Below are 21,424 nucleotides of genomic sequence, written 5' to 3'. Positions count from 1 at the left end.
ATCTTTCAACACGGAACTAGGAAATGACCCTGCCAGTACATGGTAGCACTTTCCATTTCCAGTATAAGCATATCTTTATATGAACCACCATTATCCTTTCCATTCTTGATGCAGAAATACTCCCTTCCACCCAAAGCTAATCTTTGTTCTTAGGCTTGATCACACCCTACCACTATATCAAGGACTTTCATCATTACTTAGTATATATGGGTTTTTCAGAACTATATTAGTTTTCAACTGCTGTGCAGCAAATTACCACAGACTTAAGGGCTTAAAACACCACTAGTTTATTACCTAATACTCGGTAAGAAGTCCAGTGACAATGTGGCTAGATTCTCTGCAGTGTCTCAGACTGAAATAATGATGACAACAGGATTGCATTTCTTTCTGGGGGCTCTGAGAAAGAATCAGCTTCTAAGCTCATTGAAGTTGTAACAGAATACAAGTTCCTTGTGGTTGTAGGACTGAGAATGCCATTTCCTTCATGTCTATCAGCTGATACCAGTCTTGCTTCTTGAACCCCTCCATCTTCAAAGACATCAGTGGAAAATCTTATGTTGCAGCTCCACTAGACAAAAACGATGCCCACAAATCACTGCAAAACAATCTCTTTTAGTCATATCTCTTGTTGAAATAGCCAAGGAGCAATACCCTTACACTTCCTGGAGGTACCCTGGTTTAGTTGAGAAGATCTGAGACATACTCTTATTTGGAAGAATCAATAGTGTGACTGAATACTCTGGAATGCTCTGCTCTTTTGGTCTTTCCTAAGTTACACAGCCACACCCTTGGCTTTTTCTCTGTACCACACTTTCAAAAGCAATTTATTTATGAAAGTATCCTTTGCCATCTGGATAGGCTAAAAACTTAACAAAATGTAATCTAGTCTGTGATGAGGATTTCTTCAATTTATCTTCCTTCTCTCAGACCTTCCTATAAGCACTAAGAAGAAGGCAGGAAGCACCCTCAACACTTTGGTTAGAAATATCCTTAGCTCTGTATCCAAATTCTGCACTCACAAGTTCTAATTCCGTTTTTTAAAACCAACAGTAGACAATCTCATATCAAAGCCTTCCCACACTTAGAATCTCTTTTGCCAGTAACTACTATTTTTTTTTTCAAGAAGGGGTCTTCCTTGAGGTCCAGGTTAGCTTCAAATTCATAATCTTCCTGTCTCATCCACATTTAAGGAGGAAGGTAAAGAATTCTTGGGGGGCATCTTAAAATTCTTCCTACAATAAAAGCTATAGATATAACAATTCTGAAACTACTTTCTATGTACTACAACATAGAACAAATGAATAAATATAGCTATAGGGGTAAAGTCAAGTTTTTCACTATTGGAGAAGTAAATAACAAATATTGAATTGGAAAGGATATATAAATCTCTATATAAATTATATATACATATATAATTTATTCTTTGGATAGTTGGTTTGTCTCCCCTCACCCCCCCCCCCACACATGCCCACTCTGTCTTCTGGGTCTAGAAGCAATGATATCCCAGCAGCAACAAATACATCTAGTACCCAGATTTTGATTTCTAAATTGAATTCCTTATTAAAAGCAGCCACAGTTCACTGGAAAAATAAGTAACATCAGAGCAGGAAAAGTACAAAATAAGACTGGAATATTCTGTTGTATCAGAATGTATGAAAGTATTCCCAAAGAAACTGATAGAGATATGTCAAAGACAGAAGCCAGTGTTAAAGAATTTCTGCTGGATAAAAAGTTCTGAAACTATTTAGAAAATGGAAAAAAATATATACTGTACTTCAGATAATTTTACTTTGTAGAGTTATGCCTGTGATTAAAACCATCAGTTAAACTACTTAAGGAAGCAAAAATATAGTTAGAACTCAAAGTTATTTAAATAAATATTAAATATTTTACTTCTTAGGAAAAAGAATTTACCAATAAAAAGAAATGACTAATATATTTCATCTCCAAATAATAAGGGAAATTTTTGGAATGACTAGACATCAAAATACTACATGTGTTATTTAAAAATAAATATAGTTTTTGAAAGCATTTTTCCCAAAAGTTTCTTATAACTCTTGTGATTACCATAATTAAAGCCAGATCATATAAAACAAAATTCTCCCCCTACAAAGTGCAAACATTCTAGAGTCCCCTGAACCTGTCTTCTTGATGTTCCTTTGACACTGAAATGGGTTGAGGGCAATCCTAGACAAGGGTACAACACTAAATAAATTAATAAAAAGTTAATAATGAGATTATATGACTATTACCATAAGTATTCACTTATTAAAAACCTACACTAAGACATCTTTGAATTCAAATTCATAAAAAATTGATAATTTATGGAGTTCTGATTTATAGAATTACATTGGCTTGCCAGTCACATATTTCTAGGCTATAGGCCAAAGAGACTCATATGAAGCTCAGTGTGTCTAAGAGTTGAAAGCAACAGAGGAAAGTAATGTACCAAAATTCTGGTTTAAGATAAAAGAGTTTTAGATGACACTATAATTACATAATTACAATTTTTAAAGAATGTTTTTCAATGGTTTAAAGATTAATTGTAAGCTTATTACTGCTTATTCTTGTCTTACTCTCCTAATCTCATAAACTGAAGAAGTAATGTCCCATTTTCCTACATAAAATAACCAAAATATTCTATAAACTCTAGGTCACTAGTATTCATATTTAGGAGAAGCTGAAGAACCAGATTTTCTTTTCTTTTCTTTTCCTTATTTCTTTTTTTGAGACAGGGTCTCACTATATAGCTTGGGCTGGCCTTGAACTCAATATCCTCATACCTCCCTCCTGAGTGACAGATGTGCACCAGCACAGACTTCATTTTCAAAGGAAATCTTATGGGGAACTCCAACACAGGACAGACAAAACTGGAACTTCTCTGACTAAAAAAGTAGGAGGTCCCCTGCCCCTCACTCTCATGTACTCTACTTTAGCTCCCAAGGCACTTGCATCCAATTTCTAAGATTATAAAGCACACAAAGCAATAAGGGACATGAAAGTTCTAATATGTTAAGAAAATATTTCTAACACACGTAAGGAAATAATAGACATAAAATTCAAATTTTAAAAGCAATTGTACTTCAGTAGAATTATGAATCATTTTTATTTTCCATATTTTCTATAGTCAACAGGAATGATTGTTAGGTATCTATTAAACTTTGTAAAAGATGCAATATAATTATTTTCTCTATAATGTATCCTGTTACAGTATCTAACAGAAAAGGCATTTCAGTACTCCTATAACTGCTCTTAAAATAAATATACATTTATATCTGCATAAACATAAAATGATATAAAGAACAAAGAAACTAGTTTAATAACAACTTAACAATATAATTAGAAAGGCCTGTTTATGTTTGAAGTATAAAACACTTTACCAGGATAGATCAGATATATTAAATTGCTTCCTTTAGTGTCCTAGTCATTAAATTTTCCAATAAAACCATGAGCTACACTCCCTCATATGTGGACATTAGATCAAGGGCAAACACAACAAGGGGATTGGACTATGAGCACATGATAAAAGCGAGAGCACACAAGGGAGGGGTGAGGATAGGTAAGACACCTAAAAAATTAGCTAGCATTTGTTGCCCTTAATGCAGAGAAACTAAAGCAGATACCTTAAAGCAACTGAGGCCAATAGGAAAAGGGGAACAGGTACTAGAGAAAAGGTTAGATCAAAAAGAATTAACCTAGAAGGTAACACCCACGCACAGGAAATCAATGTGAGTCAATGCCCTGTATAGCTATCCTTATCTCAACCAGCAAAACCCCTTGTTCCTTCCTATTATTGCTTATACTCTCTCTACAACAAAATTAGAAATAAGGGCAAAATAGTTTCTGCTGGATATTGGGGGGGGGGAGAGGGAGGGGGCGGCGTGGGTGGTAAGGGAGGGGGTGGGGGCAGGGGGGAGAAATGAGCCAAGCCTTGTATGCACATATGAATAATAAAAGAAAAATGAAAAAAACAAAAGAAATTGTGTAACAGATTCTGAATTCTATCCACCCTCTGGACAATGTCTTTTTAAAAAATTAGCATATATTAATTGTACAAAGGAGTTTCATTGTGATATTTCCATGCATGCATCTATTGTACTTTGAATTCACCCCCTCTATTGCTCTTTCTTGTTCTCCATCCTTCCATCTTCATCAATTTTAATGGATTTCATTTTTTTATTTTAATGTATGCATATAAAAGATTTAAATCATAATCATCTTACCACTACCCTCTCCTTTTACTCCCCCCATCCCAAGTGGTTCTCATCCCCAAATAGTCCCATTTTATACTCGTATGATTCTGTTTTTTTTTTTTTTTTTTTTTGGCACTTCTGGGGGTTGAGTTCAGGGCCTCATCCTTGCTGGATAGATGCTCTACCACTTGACCCACTGCCAGCCCTTTTATTGCATTGATTACTTTGAGATATGGTCTTGCTTTATGTCAGGACCAGTCTGGACCATGATCCTACTATTTGTGTGTCCCCATATGGCTAGAATGACAGGCTCACACCACCACACCCAGCTTTTTTTCTGTTGAGATGGAGTCTCGCAAACATTTTTGCCCATGCTGTCTGCAATCGTGCTGATTTTGCCTCCCATATAGCTAGGATTACAGTTGAGAGCCACAGGTGCTGTGCTCATTTTTCTTTCTTTTTGATTCTAGATTCCACATTTAAGAGAACATGCAATATTTGTTCTTCTCAGTCTGACAATGCTAGTTTCTGTTTGTGTTTTTCGCTGCTAGTCAACCTGATTAGTTTTACACTTCAAGTCCTGACCTGTCTCTTATGAGCCATTTTTCCTTTCAATTTGGGTTGAATTTTCAAGGCCTTTACAGTGCAATTTTTATTGATCTGTGTACATGTGCTAACTAGGGCCTGTGTGGAACTTGGACAGTGTTGTTTTAGTTCTTGATGCTTTTCCTATGTTAATTCTGGTAGTGTTCATATACATGAACTCTAGTGTGAACCAGGACTTTTTGTACAGATTTAAAGGATATCTTTATCCTGTTTCCCTCCCTCCTCTCCATGTTTTTCCATTTGTTCTTTTTTTAGTACGTTTTCTGTTTTGGAGGTCTTTGTGGAAAACCTGAGCTTTAGGCTTTTTATGCTATGTAGCACTTCCTACAACTGGATGTGCCTCTATGCAAAGCTAGAGTAGGGTGGGAAATTTAAAATTAATGTACCCCATTGTGGTTGCATCTGTGTATTGATGAAAAGGGAATGGTAGCATTCTGTCGTTGGTGTTTTCCTAATGTAGAATATAGAGTCTTGGAGAGTTCTCTCCTATACTGGCTTCTGTGTGGTGAGAAGAAGCAGACAATTGCTTTATTTCTCAAGGTAGCCTAGCAACACAGCACTAAAAGTACTCTTCCCCACAGTGATCCCTGTCAAGGCTGATAGAAGGCCATTCTGCTGGTTTAAGATCTGGAAAGGCAACAGATACCTCCTCACTGCAGGCTGCTCCTGTCACTGGGAAAGTGAGCTGCTATATTGTTTCTGGCATTCATGTCTTATAGCATGGGGGGAGTCAAGAGATCTTTCTCACATGGAGATACTGCTGCTTGTTGAAAGGGTGAGAGCTGTCACCTCAACTTACCTATTGTAGGAAGCTAATTCTTTGACAGATATAGTCCATTGTTATTTCTAGTGCCAGCACTGAGGGTAGATGCAGCATAGTTGCTTGTGCTTGCCTGGCATAGGGTAATTAAGACCACAAGAACCTTTTTTTCACAGGACTGTCCTACTCCTTATCTCTGCCCTCAGTCTTCTACCTAGAGATAGCAGCCTTTTCTTGGAACTCCCTGTCTGCTTTGATTCACCATTGTCAGTTGTAGAATGCCCCAGAGCTGAAGTTGGGTTATGTACAAGGCAAAAATAACCCCTACCCCCGAAACTCATCATTGGCTTGTTTCTCTTTTTTTTTTTTTTTTGGCTTGTTTCTTAAGACTTATGTTCCATACCATTTCTGCTTTTTCTTATCTACTATTCATTCTTTTCATGGCCACTTTCTTTATTCCATTCAGAGATTTTTGTTGTAAAGAAATAGGGTAGTGTGTGTGTGTGTTCTGAGTGGAACTAGAACCTCCTTCAGTTCTTTGGTCAAAATTATGAGCTTTGGTTTTATAGTGTCATTTCTTAGTTGTGAATAGCAGAAGCTGATTTTATTTTGTTTATAATGAAAATGATGAGAAGGCTGGTAAGCCACAGATGAGGTGAATTTATAGGAACAGTGCCTCAAACTGTGCTATAGACCTGGTTTGTTGATGAAATTGTGATGGTTAATGCTAGACATTGGATGGCATAACATTACTTTCAACCAGGGAACTTTATTTTGCAGGAGAGAGGGCACTATATAATCCTTGAATCATAGCTCAAGTGAATGTGGTGACTAGAGCTAAACAGTATCTGCTCTCAAATGTATGGGAGGCTGGCAAAGTTAGTATCTGACTTTTCTACTTGTCTAGTATGTCTTTAGCTCAAGTGAATGTGGTGACTAGAGCTAAACAGTATCTGCTCTCAAATGTATGGGAGGCTGGCAAAGTTAGTATCTGACTTTTCTACTTGTCTAGTATGTCTTTAGCTCAAGTGAATGTGGTGACTAGAGCTAAACAGTATCTGCTCTCAAATGTATGGGAGGCTGGCAAAGTTAGTATCTGACTTTTCTACTTGTCTAGTGTGTCTTCTGCTGAGACTCATTTGTTAGGGAATTCCCTAAACATAGAAGGGGGCTCCCTAAACATAGAAGGGGGCTCATGGTTTTTGTAGCCAGAAAGACTAACATGTATTTGTACAGCTGGCTGCCCCATTCACACATTTGCTTAGTTCAGAAACCTTAGTATCACCTATGATTGCAACTCAGATCTAATTCCTTAGGGAATCTTGTTGTCTCTATCTTTAAAATATATCCCAAATCTATTCAATTCTCAACATTTTAATGATGTTTCCTAGTTAGAGCCACTATCAATTTTCACATGATTCATATTATACTTCTAAGCTAGCCTTATAGATTTATCTTTTATATAACTTTGGTTTTTTTTTCACCACAGAGCAAACAATATTTTAAAAAATATTTATTTTGGTGTAATTTCATACTTACAGAAAAGTTGTACAAATAGTGTATGGAATTGGTTTACAACCTTTTTGTTTTCCTTCCCCCACTTTCTTTTCCCTTGTCTCAACTAATACAAACTAACCAGCCAAACCCCCTAAACACACACATATACATAGACACATACACACACTCTCTCTGTATATCTGTGTTTCATTTTCCCCACCTTTTTAAACTAAGTTGCAATCATCATGCTCTTTTATTCCTAAAATCTTCAGTTGGTTTTCCTTATTACATTTTCTTACATAGCCACACGTTTAACATTGATAAAACACTATTACCTAATTCATTCTTTTTTTTTAATTTTGTGAACCATTCTTTTTTTTTCTTCATTTTTCTTTTATTATTCATATGTGCATACAAGGCTTGGCTCATTTCTCCCCCCTGCCCCCACCCCCTCCCTTACCACCCACGCCGCCCCCTCCCTCTCCCCCCCCAATACCCAGCAGAAACTATTTTGCCCTTATTTCTAATTTTGTTGTAGAGAGAGTATAAGCAATAATAGGAAGGAACAAGGGTTTTTGCTGGTTGAGATAAGGATAGCTATACAGGTCATTGACTCACATTGATTTCCTGTGCGTGGGTGTTACCTTCTAGGTTAATTCTTTTTTTTTTTTTTTTTCATTTTTCTCTTATTATTCATATGTGCATACAAGGCTTGGTTTATTTCTCCCCCCTGCCCCCACCCCCTCCCTTACCACCCACTCCACCCCCTCCCGCTCCTCCCCTCAATACCCAGCAGAAACTATTTTGCCCTTATCTCTAATTTTGTTGTAGAGAGAGTATAAGCAATAATAGGAAGGAACAAGGGGTTTTGCTGGTTGAGATAAGGATAGCTATACAGGGCATTGACTCACATTGATTTCCTGTGCGTGGGTGTTACCTTCTAGGTTAATTCTTTTTAATCTAACCTTTTCTCTAGTTCCTGGTCTCCTTTTCCTATTGGCCTCAGTTGCTTTAAGGTATCTGCTTTAGTTTCTCTGCATTAAGGGCAACAAATGCTAGCTAGTTTTTTAGGTGTCTTACCTATCCTCACCCCTCCCTTGTGTGCTCTCGCTTTTATCATGTGCTCATAGTCCAATCCCCTTGTTGTGTTTGCCCTTGATCTAATGTCCACATATGAGGGAGAACATACGATTTTTGGTCTTTTGAGCCAGGCTAACCTCACTCAGAATGATGTTCTCCAATTCCATCCATTTACCAGCGAATGATAACATTTCATTCCTCTTCATGGCTGCATAAAATTCCATTGTGTATAGATAGCACATTTTCTTAATCCATTCGTCAGTGCTGGGGCATCTTGGCTGTTTCCATAACTTGGCTATTGTGAATAGTGCCGCAATAAACATGGATGTGCAGGTGCCTCTGGAGTAACAGTCTTTTGGGTATATCCCCAAGAGTGGTATTGCTGGATCAAATGGTAGATCGATGTCCTGCTTTTTAAGTAGCCTCCAAATTTTTTTCCAGAGTGGTTGTACTAGTCTACATTCCCACCAACAGTGTAAGAGGGTTCCTTTTTCCCCGCATCCTCGCCAACACCTGTTGTTGGTGGTGTTGCTGATGATGGCTATTCTAACAGGGGTGAGGTGGAATCTTAGTGTGGTTTTAATTTGCATTTCCTTTATTGCTAGAGATGGTGAGCATTTTTTCATGTGTTTTCTGGCCATTTGAATTTCTTCTTTTGAGAAAGTTCTGTTTAGTTCACATGCCCATTTCTTTATTGGTTCATTAGTTTTGGGAGAATTTAGTTTTTTAAGTTCCCTGTATATTCTGGTTATCAGTCCTTTGTCTGATGTATAATTGGCAAATATTTTCTCCCACTCTGTGGGTGTTCTCTTCAGTTTAGAGACCATTTCTTTTGATGAACAGAAGCTTTTTAGTTTTATGAGGTCCCATTTATCTATGCTATCTCTTAGTTGCTGTGCTGCTGGGGTTTCATTGAGAAAGTTCTTACCTATACTTACTAACTCCAGAGTATTTCCTACTCTTTCTTGTATCAACTTAAGAGTTTGGGGTCTGATATTAAGATCCTTGATCCATTTTGAGTTAATCTTGGTATAGGGTGATATACATGGATCTAGTTTCAGTTTTTTGCAGACTGCTAACCAGTTTTCCCAGCAGTTTTTGTTGAAGAGGCTGCTATTTCTCCATCGTATATTTTTAGCTCCTTTGTCAAAGATAAGTTGCTTATAGTTGTGTGGCTTCATATCTGGATCCTCTATTCTGTTCCACTGGTCTTCATGTCTGTTTTTGTGCCAGTACCATGGTGTTTTTATTATTATTGCTTTGTAATATAGTTTGAAGTCAGGTATTGTGATACCTCCTGCATTGTTCTTTTGACTGAGTATTGCCTTGGCTATTCGTGGCCTCTTGTGTTTCCATATAAATTTAACAGTAGATTTTTCAATCTCTTTGATGAATGTCATTGGAATTTTGATGGGAATTGCATTAAACATGTAGATTACTTTTGGGAGTATAGACATTTTTACTATGTTGATTCTACCAATCCATGAGCATGGGAGATCTCTCCACTTTCTATAGTCTTCCTCAATCTCTTTCTTCAGAAGTGTATAGTTTTCCTTGTAGAGGTCTTTCACATCTTTTGTTAGGTTTACACCTAGGTATTTGATTTTTTTTGAGGCTATTGTAAATGGAATTGTTTTCATACATTCTTTTTCCGTTTGCTCATTGTTAGTGTATAGAAATGCTAATGATTTTTCTATGTTGATTTTATATCCTGCTACCTTGCTATAGCTATTGATGATGTCTAGAAGCTTCTGAGTAGAGTTTTTTGGGTCTTTAAGGTATAGGATCATGTCGTCTGCAAATAGGGATATTTTGACAGTTTCTTTACCTATTTGTATTCCTTTTATTCCTTCTTCTTGCCTAATTGCTCTGGCTAGGAATTTCAGTACTATGTTGAATAGGAGTGGAGATAGTGGGCATCCTTGTCTGGTTCCTGATTTTAGAGGGAATGGTTTTAGTTTTTCTCCATTAAGTATAATGCTGGCTGTAGGTTTGTCATATATAGCTTTTATAATGTTGAGGAACTTTCCTTCTCTTCCTAGTTTTCTTAGAGCTTTTATCATGAAATGATGTTGGATCTTATCAAAGACTTTTTCTGCATCTATTGAGATGACCAAGTGGTTTTTGTCTTTGCTTCTGTTAATGTGGTTTATTACGTTTATTGATTTTCGTATGTTGAACCACCCCTGCATCCCTGGGATGAAGCCTACTTGGTCGTGGTGAATAATCTTTTTGATGTGTTGCTGAATTCGGTTTGCCATTATTTTGTTGAGGATTTTTGCATCAATGTTCATTATGGAGATTGGCCTATAGTTCTCCTTTTTGGAGGTGTCTTTGCCTGGTTTTGGGATAAGTGTAATACTGGCTTCATAAAATGTGTTTGGCAGTTTTCCTTCCCTTTCTATTTTGTGGAACAGTTTAAGGAGGGTTGGTATCAGTTCTTCTTTAAAGGTCTGATAGAATTCAGCAGAGAATCCATCAGGTCCTGGACTTTTCTTTTTGGGGAGACTCTTGATTGCTGCTTCAATTTCATTTTGTGTTATAGGTCTATTCAGGTGATTACTAATTCATTCTTCATATTTGACTTTCATAAGTTGTCCCAACTATCTTCATAACTATTTTCCTATAGTTGTAGTTCTGATTAAGAGCACACATTATATGTAGTCATTATGGATTTTGTCTCCTTTAATTGGCATGACCTCTTCTGGCTGTTTTTTTTTTTGTTTGTTTTGTTTTGTTTTTTTTTGTCTATTCTTGACATTTAGAAAGACTGCTTTTTACAAAATGTAGGATTTGGTTTTCCCTTTTTTTTGTATAATTTGAGTCAAGTTACAAAGTTAGAAATCCTGTCTCAGAAACAGTATCATGTCCTTCTTATCATATCATGAAGTATACTATACCAGTTTATCCCAGTATTGGTGGTGTAAACATGGATTACTTGTTTAACTTGGTGTCTCCCAGGTTTCTACAGTAAAAAGTTACTTCCTTTTTGTAATTAGTAATTTGCAGAGAGATTTTTGAGGCCTTCTAATGCCATCATTCATTTTGTATTTATCAACTAGCATAAGTAAGAGAAAGGAAGGGATTTGTTTTATTCCCTCTGTCTCCCTCTTCTTCTCTCCCTCCCTCCCTGCCCCCTACCCCCCTTCCCTCCCTTTTTCGTTTTCTGTCTTTTTTTTGGACACAGTCTGACTTTGTATCCTAGGCTGGCCTCAAATTCATTATCCTCCTGCCTCAGACTCCCCAGTGCTGAGATTATAGGTATGGTCCACTTTGCCTGGTCTTTGGTTTATTTACTTGATTATGTTAACATGCACTCAAAAGTTCTTATTTTAGTCAATGGTTTATAATCCTTTACTGTCATTATTTATTTATTTATTTATTTATTTATTTATTTTTTCATTTATTCATATGTGCATACAATGCTTGGGTCATTTCTCTCCCCTGTCCCCCGCCCCCTCCCTTCCCCCCATCATTATTTGTTTTGATGCCTTAATTTTTCTAAATTTGGCTAATGGAAGCCCTTTCAACCTGTACTGTATCCTTTTAACGTTTTTCCATCACTTTTTCAGTTTTTTCTTATTTTTTGGCACTACAAACTGTTCCATGTTCACCTTTTCCATTTCCTATCCAAGTCCTGTAGCAGGTCATTTCTCCAAGAAGCCCTGGTTTTTTTTTTTTTTTTTTTTTTAATTGGAGAATTATTATTAGGATCTAGGAACTCTGTTGCCAGTTTTTCTAGAGTACATTGGTTAGAGACATTCTTAGCCTATCAACTAGGGAATAAAATACACACACATACTTATACACCTATATTTTTATACCTGTCTATCAATTATCAGAAATTCATATAGATGTTCCTGATTTCAAACAGACCCCAGAAAGTTTATTCTGATCTTCTCCATTTCCACTTTGTAACTTTCTTCTCCAACAGCAGGAAACCTGACTCATATTATCCTCAACATGTTTTTTCATTGACTTAATTCTTCATTGAATTGAGGAGTTTTAGAATTGTTAATGCATACCACTGCAAAAAAGAAACAAATGCACTAACTAGAATTCAATATTTATTTACATTCCTTTTGTTCCTAAACTGAGAGAATTTTCTAGATTCCTCAGGCTTTGTAATTAATTGCCACAAATATGATGGCCTAAAACAACAAAAATTTCACAATTCTGGAAGCCAGAAGTCAGAAATCAAAGTTGTTAGCAAGGTCACATTCCCTCCAGTGACTCTAAGAAGAAATCCGTCTTTGCTTCTTTCAGTTTCTGGTGTGTCCCTTGGTTTGTGGCTGTGTAACTTCAATCTCCACCTCACTTTTACATAGCCTCCTCTTTGTGTCTTCTCTTCTCTCTCTTAGAAGGACATTTACCATTGTATTTAGAATCCAATCAGATCATTCATCTAGAGATTCTTAGCTACATCTGAAAAGACAGTGTTTCCAAATAAAGTTTGGCATTCAGTGATTGCCAGTACTAGGATATGGACATATCTTTTAGTTTGTTTTTTTTGGTGGTGGTGGGTCACCATTCAGTACACTGCAGGGTATATTATCTATTACCTTCTGTTTACTTTTTCAGTATATGTATTACTTTTCTGAAATACAGGAAGGTTAATTTGTTGATGTTAAATTTTAGGTCTCCCAACCTATATTGTTCCTGAATATGTAAAAGTTTAACATTCTTTCAAAAGTCAAATAAAATTAATAAAGAACTACAAATTATGATTACTGTTATTAAAGAAATGGACAGGTACAATGGTAAAGAACAATGGGGTGAGTTGTGTTTACTTAGAGAGCCAGGGAGTCCTTACTTGAGCAAGTGCCATGTAAACTGGGATTGGAAGAATGAGAAACAGCAATCATGGGAAAGTTTAAAAAGAAAAAAAGAGATTTCCAGCACATGAAAAAAAGCATGCAAGAAGGCCCTTATATGGGGAAAGAGGCAGGTGTATTAGAGGAACTGAAAGGAGAGCTGTGTATGTTGGGCAGGAAGGATCAAAGAAAATGGAATTTTTAAAGACTGTGTAATGAGTCTAAGCTAATAGGCAGTTATATACAAAGGGGTGGCACATTTAGAATTATATTTTACTGATTGCTATATGAAACATATGAGGTAAAAGTCAAAGTAAAGAGATTAGTAACAATTCTGTTACAGTACATAGCAGATGAGATAATAGCAGTATGAGATAATGTTGGCTCATAGAAGAGTGACAGTGGAAAAAAGGAAAAGTGGATAGACTTGAGATGTATTTTGAATAGAATTGGCAAGACCAGCTGGTGGATTAGGTTTGATTGCATAGATTGTTTGGGATTAGGGTTACTGGAATACTTTAGGATGGCTTCTAAGTTTGTAGCTTGAGCAACTGGGAAAGAAATTGAAAATGAATTGGATAGTAAGAAACAAGATATCTCTATTAGACTTATTATGTAATGTGCAGGTGGAATTTCATATAAGTAAGTAGTTGGAAACACAAGACTTGAGTTCAGATATGGAAAATTGGATTCCAGCTTCTTACCTAGTTTATGCATTGCTTCAATTCATGCCTTCTTACTGAAGTCTAAGAGTGTCCACTTCTGTGGTCCTCATTTATATACTATAAACTCAGAATGTCAAAACTTGTCCAGTTACTATTTGAGGCACAGTGAACAATTTGGATGGAGATGATCTGTAGGCCCATATATGGAAACTCCAGTTCCAATTTATTTTTTCCAAACATGTATTGTTCTTTTCCTTATGCATTCTGCTGTTTTTAGTATAACTTTTACTTTAGACTTTGTCAGAATAACAGACACTACCATAATTCTAAAAAGTATTAGATACTTTTCTACCTCACCTGAATCTCACTTACTGTATGAGATCATTCTAGCTGACTGTGCTACCTGGGAGAGGAGTGTGTGTGTGTGTGTGTCTTTGTGTTTATTTTTGATATGTACTTTGTGTTTGATTCAGTGTGTATATCAATCTTTAATGCCAATATCATGTTGCTTTAATTTAGTGTTTTTATGTTTTCTATATTTTGTAGAGCTAATAGTCTAGAATCATTTAAAATGATTTTCTTTTTCTCATGTTTGTTCTGACAGATTAATGTCAAGATTGTTAACACATTTTTAGGAAATAAGATTTTCTTCCCAATATCTTGCCTTTGCTTATCTGTAAATGCTTTCTATTCTTCTTAATTTCCATTGGAAAAAAACCCCATGATCTTTCAAGAAAGGCATATCTTTTTTATCTGTTCTTTTTTCCTCCCCCTAATTGAGAGCATGTTGTTTTCCTCTCTAGTTCCCACCTTATTAAGTACCTGTTAAAGGTATGTACTATGCTAATTCCTAGGTAGGGAGTAGTACGCAAATGAATTAAACAAAGTGATATACGGCACATTGTAAGATAAAATTGGGATAAAATATTTAGTAGTTTGTAAATAAAGAAGCATACTTTGAGGGGACTGAAAAGTTTTACTTTTATATGCAATATGTCAGTTAATTTTTTTATATGTCTGCTATTTTTTTTTTTTTTTACCTTTTAAAATACCTCTTGTTCCCTTTGTATTCTTTTAAGGGTCACACAGCAATGCTTCATACTGGCTCATGGCATCCCAAAATAAAGGGAGAATTTATGACTTGCTCAAATGATGCGTGAGTATTTTTGAGAGTTTATCTAATACATTGATATCTTTGAGTATTTTTAACATTTGTAACAGTCTTGGCAATGAAGTATGAAATCGGGTATTAGGAATACTGATGTTTCTATATTCTTATTCTTAACGTTGCTTTAATTTTAGTTCATTATGTAAGGTTTAATTAAGCAAATATAGTTCCAATAGAGTTTATCATAGGACACAGTGGATCAGATTAATGCTAGTAAGTTGACCCAAATGGCTTTGAAGTTGTGACTGATAATTTACTTTTTATGGTTAAGGTTGATTTTTATCTGAAATGAAAATGTACACCAGTTTTCTTTTTTTGCTGTTACTGTACAAGTCAGGCTTTCTATATGAGGATCACTACCCTTTATCATTCATTATTCATATATATGTATATATACACATATTTATTTATTTATTTATTTTACTGGTTTTTAGAGAAATCTGCCAAAAATACATTTGGATGGTTTGCAGTTTGACCTTTTCTTGGCCTTTGACTCAGTGTAGTAATTATTTAGGTGCTTAGCTGTAGATCATCAGTCCAGATACCTGGTTTATTCAGAAAATATAGCATGCTCACTGTGTGCCAAGTACACTGTATGATCTGTATCTCTGTCTTCTTGGGGTTTACATTCCCGAGTGCTGGGACAAGGTACAGATATACCAAAAATGAAATAATACAGTTTTATGGAGAAATTAGTGTTAAGAATAATGTTAAACTAAAGCAAAAGCATAGAGAGAAGAGAAGGATCTACTGCACACAGCTTAGTTAGAGAACATCTCTGAGGAAGTCACCTTTCAATTGAGCCTTAAATCATGCAAGGGAGACAACCACAGAGGAAAGAACTTCCCAGGACAAAATGATAGCATATTTAGTAAGAGACATTGAGATAAGAATGTAAATAGAGCATATTTGAGGAAAAGAGAGACCAGTGTGTTTGATATTTTATTGGTTGCTAGGAAAGGTGAGAATAATAGGAAATTAGTTTTGAGAGGAAGGCAAGGGCCCGTCATATAAAGTGTAAGCTATACACTTACACTATAAAGAGCTAGGATTTTAGTATAAAGAGCACCAAATCAGTACCATAATATCACTGAAAATTCAGTGAATAGGATGGTCTCTTTACAGGGTGTTAATATTTTCTAGTGAAATAGAATTGCAATAATAATTAACCTTTTTTGAGACATGAGACAGTAGAGGTAAAGAAGCCCAAAATGGGGTTTTGGGGCCTGCAAATATATCCACATGCAGAGTAGTTTAAATAAAATGTCTTGTTTTTCAGTAACATAACGAATATGAGTTAAAAAAAAGGAATATGACTTAAATTAAGCTATCAATATTTAAAAATATTACCGGCTAAATATACTTATTATCCTTGGCAATGAAAAGCTTCCTGTTGTTTTAATATATGCAGTTAGGATCAAGAATCCTGTTTTTGTTTTTACCTTAAGACATTAGCATAAAAAGATTAAAAATTTTTTTGAATAAATGCTGAATTAACAAGATAAAATAAATCTGTAATACTTTTATAAATCAGTTTGATTGTCAAGTGAATGTTTTATCATGTGACACTAAGATAATCTAAATAGATTTCAAAGGGAAAATGAATAGCAGTGGTATATTGGTTATGTTCCTTCAGACTGGAAAACTATATGAATTGTTAGGAACAACTAGTACCTGTTTTGGCATCATCTGAATTCTTAGATCTAATACTATGAAGTCTATCCTAGAATAAGAAATATTCTGTGATTCAGGGATTAGTTCTTTGAGGGCCTTTGGGCAAAATCTGCACTGGACTTTTTTAGTGTGCCTCATATCTCAGAGGGCTACTCTACTTTTCATTGCTTTTATCTTGTTCTCTTCTATGTTGGTGAGCGTAACAGACATATATATATATATATATATATATATATATATATACCACTGTACTCCCTTGTAGATTTTGATAAGAGTATTTAGGCTTTAACTAGGATCATTTCAGCAGGCTCTCTCATGCTCATATGGATAATACCTTTTTTCCAACCTGCCATTTCTGCTTTTTGCCTCTCCCACCTTTTTCTCATTTTGGACAACTGGAAAATACACATTTTTATAGACAGTCTCTCTGGATAAAAGCTACTCATCTCAACATCTCCTGCGTCATTGTAGTCTTATGCAGTTAGTGCTTAAAACACACAGAAAGTGTTTGCCATGCTGTGATCTAGAGCAGTATTGGAGTCAATAGGGACTTACTGTAATGTAAGTATTGGAGTCAATACTTACATGCATTGACCAGGCTATTGCCAACAATGCATGTAAGGAATACAACTGTGAATTAATTTAGATGCAGTAAGAGTGAGGAATCATTGGCATTTGTTAAAAGCTATTCCCGTGGAGGCCAGGGTGGTTCTGACCTCGCTTATACCAAGTTAAATTGAGAATTTCTGAGTGTGAGTTAGAGATGCCTGTGTCTTCATGTGTCACGGTTCAGCATGAAACAAGAACTGAGATCAGGCCAATTTAGGAAAGAAATGAAAAGAGAAAGAAGGTGAGATGGAAATCTTTTTGATTTTTCCTAAGTAAATGTTAGGGAAAACCAGATGACAGTAAAGATAGAAATGCTTGCTTATTCAAAGGAAGTCATTTCTACTTGAGAATTGATAAGATGTGATGAGGAAACATTTTATAATTTGTAGTAGCAGTTTATAGTAGTTTATAGAGCGAGAGTGCAAATGACACTAGTATAATCTTAGTCTTTAGTACAGAATTTGTATTAAGCAAATTCCAACTCAGCACAGAGATCTGCCCATAATTACCCAGTGAGTGAATGAGATGCTTTCATTTATTTGAGTTTCCATTGCTCACTCGGGAATTTGTATTTCACAATTGTTTCAGATCTGTTACGAATGCATCTTCTATATACAATTAATTGTCACATTCATATGTTTGACTTAATCAGTTTTTTTTTTTTAATGCTATGCCACTTCTAATTTTCCCACTGCTATTCTAGTTAAACATCTTGATTTTTATGAGTCCTTGCCATGACATTTTAGGAAGGACAGGGTATCATGGGCTGAATTTTGTTCCTCAAAATTCATATGTTGAAGCCCAAACCCTCAGTATCTTAGAGTGTGACTGTATTTGGAGTTAAGGTCATTATAGAGATGATTATGAGTCTGTGAGAGTGGGCAATATAGTATTACTTCTGCAATGAAAGGAAAAGCAAACTGTTGAAGTTAAGAACTTGTGAATGATTTTTTAAAAACATTAACTAATAAATAATCAGTACAAAATTCAGCTGTGGGGAATTGCTTTTTATGGCAGAGGTTGGGGGAGGGGCTTTGAGAAAGCTGTCTCAACTGTTTGCATTTCAGAATAAGTCTTGAATTACTTCCCAATACATTTAAGAAAAACTTTTGTAAAGTTTTGTCATCTCTCAGTGTTTGTTATGTCTTTCTAATCCTGTCTATTTTTCTGTAGTAACTCACTGTGAAATGTTTGTGCATTTCAGAGGTTTTAAGGAGGAGGAGAAAGCCAGTAAGTAATGTCCATCTCCTGCCCTATTAGAGGAGGAAATAGGAAAAATAGCTAGTAGTGGGCCCACTGTAATTAAAAAAAAAAAACCAAAGTCAAAAACAGTGGGGACTGTGAGAGTAGATCTAGACTGGAATGAAAAAGGGGGAACCAATGGATGTCACAAAATAACCAGAGGACCCTTTTTTAAGCACTTGTGAAAAATGGCCCCCAAATACTGAATAAGTCTTTGGGGCTAAATTTCTGTAATAGCTGACAGAAGTAAGAACAGAGACTTTTATATGTAATTTTTTGGTGGGACTGGGGTGGGAACTCAGGGCCTTTCACTTCCCAGGCAAGAGCTCTCCGACTTGAGCTACGCCTTCAGCAAAACTTTTCAACAATATTAAAAATACTTACTGGCAATGGCATCAGGTAGGTACAGGGTTGTTAGAACTAACTTGCTATGGAGAACCTGGATAAGCTCACAGGGGGATTTGAAGTATGTGTACTAGTATAAATTGCTTTTACTAAAAAGTTGGAAATTAATGAGAGAGATGTATTTACTGCTAAGTACAGGGAAATACTAATCCAGAGCCTCAAAGATATTACCATTTAAAACATACAAAATATAGTGAACCATGATTAGATTGTTTTACTTATAAGTAAAGGAAATAATTTCATATTTAGATCTTTTATATAATGTGAAATGAATAGAGATTAAAGTCTAGTCAATGTAATTTCTTTTGAACAACTGAATGTCATGAAATGTCAGTATTATGAAAGAAAAGGTAGGGACTGCTCTGAATAAAAGAATCATGGCAGTCATTACATAAACCATCTAATCAGTGAACCTTGATTAGATCTTATTTCTTTTCAAGAAAAGAAGGAAAGAAAGGACCAAAAAAATAAATAAATAAATAAAAAGGAGACATTTTGGGGGGCAGTTGGGGAAATTTATATACTAGATGATAAGGTTGCAAAAAATGGCCACAATTCTTTATCTTTCCTTATATTCATGCCTTTTGCAATGTGACTGTGTATCTACTCCTATTAAGAAGAGATACTTATTTTCTCACCCCATTAATCTGGGATGACTAACAGAATGTAGAAAAAATAATGTGACACTTCTGAGCATAGGCTTTGTAAGACATGTGTGATTACACTCCCTTTGAGCAATGTAATTGCTATCTGATCAAGCTTTAGTTACCCTTTTGAAGGGTAAAGGTTCTGGCAGAGGAGAGCTCAGTTGTCTCAATTTAGGTCAATTTAGATCAATTGAAAGCCAATTCCCAAACTTTTGAGGGAGCTCAGCCTAGATCATCAGAACTGATCACAGACACATGAGTTAACCCAGCTAGGAGAGAATAACGAGTTGACTGGTAGACTCATGAGAAATAATACATGCCTGTTCTCTTTCTTTGTTCATTCCCTCCCTTCTTATTATTGAAATGAGGTCTTACTATATAGCTCAGGGTAGCCTTGAACTTGTGATCTTCCTATCTCAGCCTCTGGAGGCCTGGGATTATAGGCATATACCACCATATCTGATTATGTCTGTTCTTTTAAGCCATTGGAATTTGGGAGATGATTTATTCTGTATCAGTTATAAACTGATACAGGTGTTTTTATTGAATTATATAGAATCATGGTTATGAAGAAAAATGTCTTTGTTCTTTGAAGTTGCCATCTGGTGATTAGAAATGAAGTATAATGAGATACAAAATTTACTTTTACATGACATAGTAAAAATACAGTGTATGTGGAGAAAGAATGAGAACTATTAAGATAGGTATGCTATTTATTGTAAAAGGTACATGGATGTTCATTATATCATTTTAAGTTTTTTTTTTAGCTTTGAAGATTTTCAAAATAAGTTAAGGAAGTCTTCTTAATATTGGTTTATAGATGTCATCCTCCATCCATGTCTTTTTATTATGTAAAAGCTTTATATGAGATGTAGTAAAAAGAATCTTGAAAATTATAGTTCATGAAGTTTTTTCTTGGATTTTTTTTTATTTTTATTTTAAGTATCTGCACATCAGTGCTAGTTTAGATCAGAGCTCAATGGTCATTGATTATCTACATTAGATTTTACATAGCAGAACTTCCTGTGTGTGCCTTAAACTGATAACACTTGTATGTCCGTGGTGAAAAGGTACTTTAGTCTTCATTTGGAGAGTCACAATGCCAGAGAGTAAAGTAAGTACATTAGAAATCGTGAGAGTATTACTAAAAAAAGAAACCAGCATTTTCCAGAAAGATTAAAACAATTCTTTCTTCCACAGCCAATGACACTTTTTACACTCTTGGTGTAGTGTTCCCAAGAATGCACTTTGGAAAATTAAGATCATCATTAGTAAATGCTTTTTGATGGTGGAATTCAGTAAATTATAAATAGTCTAAATTTTGGTTGTAGTTTATAAAGATGAATTATACAATTATAATTTTTGGCAAGTTTTGTCATGTCGTAAGGGAAAGAGCATGTACTTTATAGTGAGAACCTGAGTACTCTACTACTAGCTTTGAGTGAATAATTTACTATTAAGGTTTAGATTCCTATAAAATAGGATAATATTAGATTCACAAGAGTCTAATCTGGAATTAACATGTAAAGTCTAGTGTATTGTTGACTTTCATGCATAGAATTTCCCTTGGATTCTTTTGGATGTTGGGAAGGAAGTCTTCCTCATATTTCGGTGAGCATCTTTTATTTGAACAAGTGTGGAGCATATTGATTCTTACAGGCATTATGTTTGGAAGGCTGCTAGGCAGATTTCACTTGTTTTTTTATAATCGATAATATACATAAACATTATTGTAAAATTCTCCAAGGAATTATGTTTTACATAAATGGATTTCAGAAAAGTAAATTTTCTGTAAGCCAAAATTTTTTCTCTTCTACTTTAAGTAGTTTGGGGGGGATTTGCAACCATTAATTGCATCATTATTTATGAGTTTTTGAGTATTGTTTAATGTCTTCATAATTTATAAATGATTACATTTTGTTGTGCTATGCCTAAGAATGCCTTGGCATATGTAGGCCTATTTATATATAGCTTTTTGAATTCTTTATTGTTACTTTACTTTTTGTTTTTTTCCATTTCTGTTAATTGTTATTTCTTATTGCTGTTAGTGTGACATTATAGAAA

The 21,424-nt window shown here is 35.2% G+C and overlaps 1 protein-coding gene across 3 annotated transcripts in view; it reads left to right on the top strand.

The window, feature by feature from the left end:
• The window catches only part of Wdr70 (WD repeat domain 70), a 312,490-nt gene that overhangs the window by 118,130 nt on the left and 172,936 nt on the right, over window positions 1-21,424 (top strand). For all 3 annotated transcript variants that reach the window (XM_074077580.1, XM_074077579.1, XM_074077581.1), the window contains one exon: window positions 14,695-14,771. In XM_074077580.1, the coding sequence (XP_073933681.1) occupies window positions 14,695-14,771 (77 nt within the window). The remainder of the gene's footprint in view (window positions 1-14,694; window positions 14,772-21,424) is intronic.

This window comes from Castor canadensis, chromosome 6 (assembly GCF_047511655.1).
Source record: "Castor canadensis chromosome 6, mCasCan1.hap1v2, whole genome shotgun sequence".
In the NCBI taxonomy this organism is placed as follows: Eukaryota; Metazoa; Chordata; class Mammalia; order Rodentia; family Castoridae; genus Castor; species Castor canadensis.
This window is presented reverse-complemented; position numbering and strand designations above follow the sequence as displayed.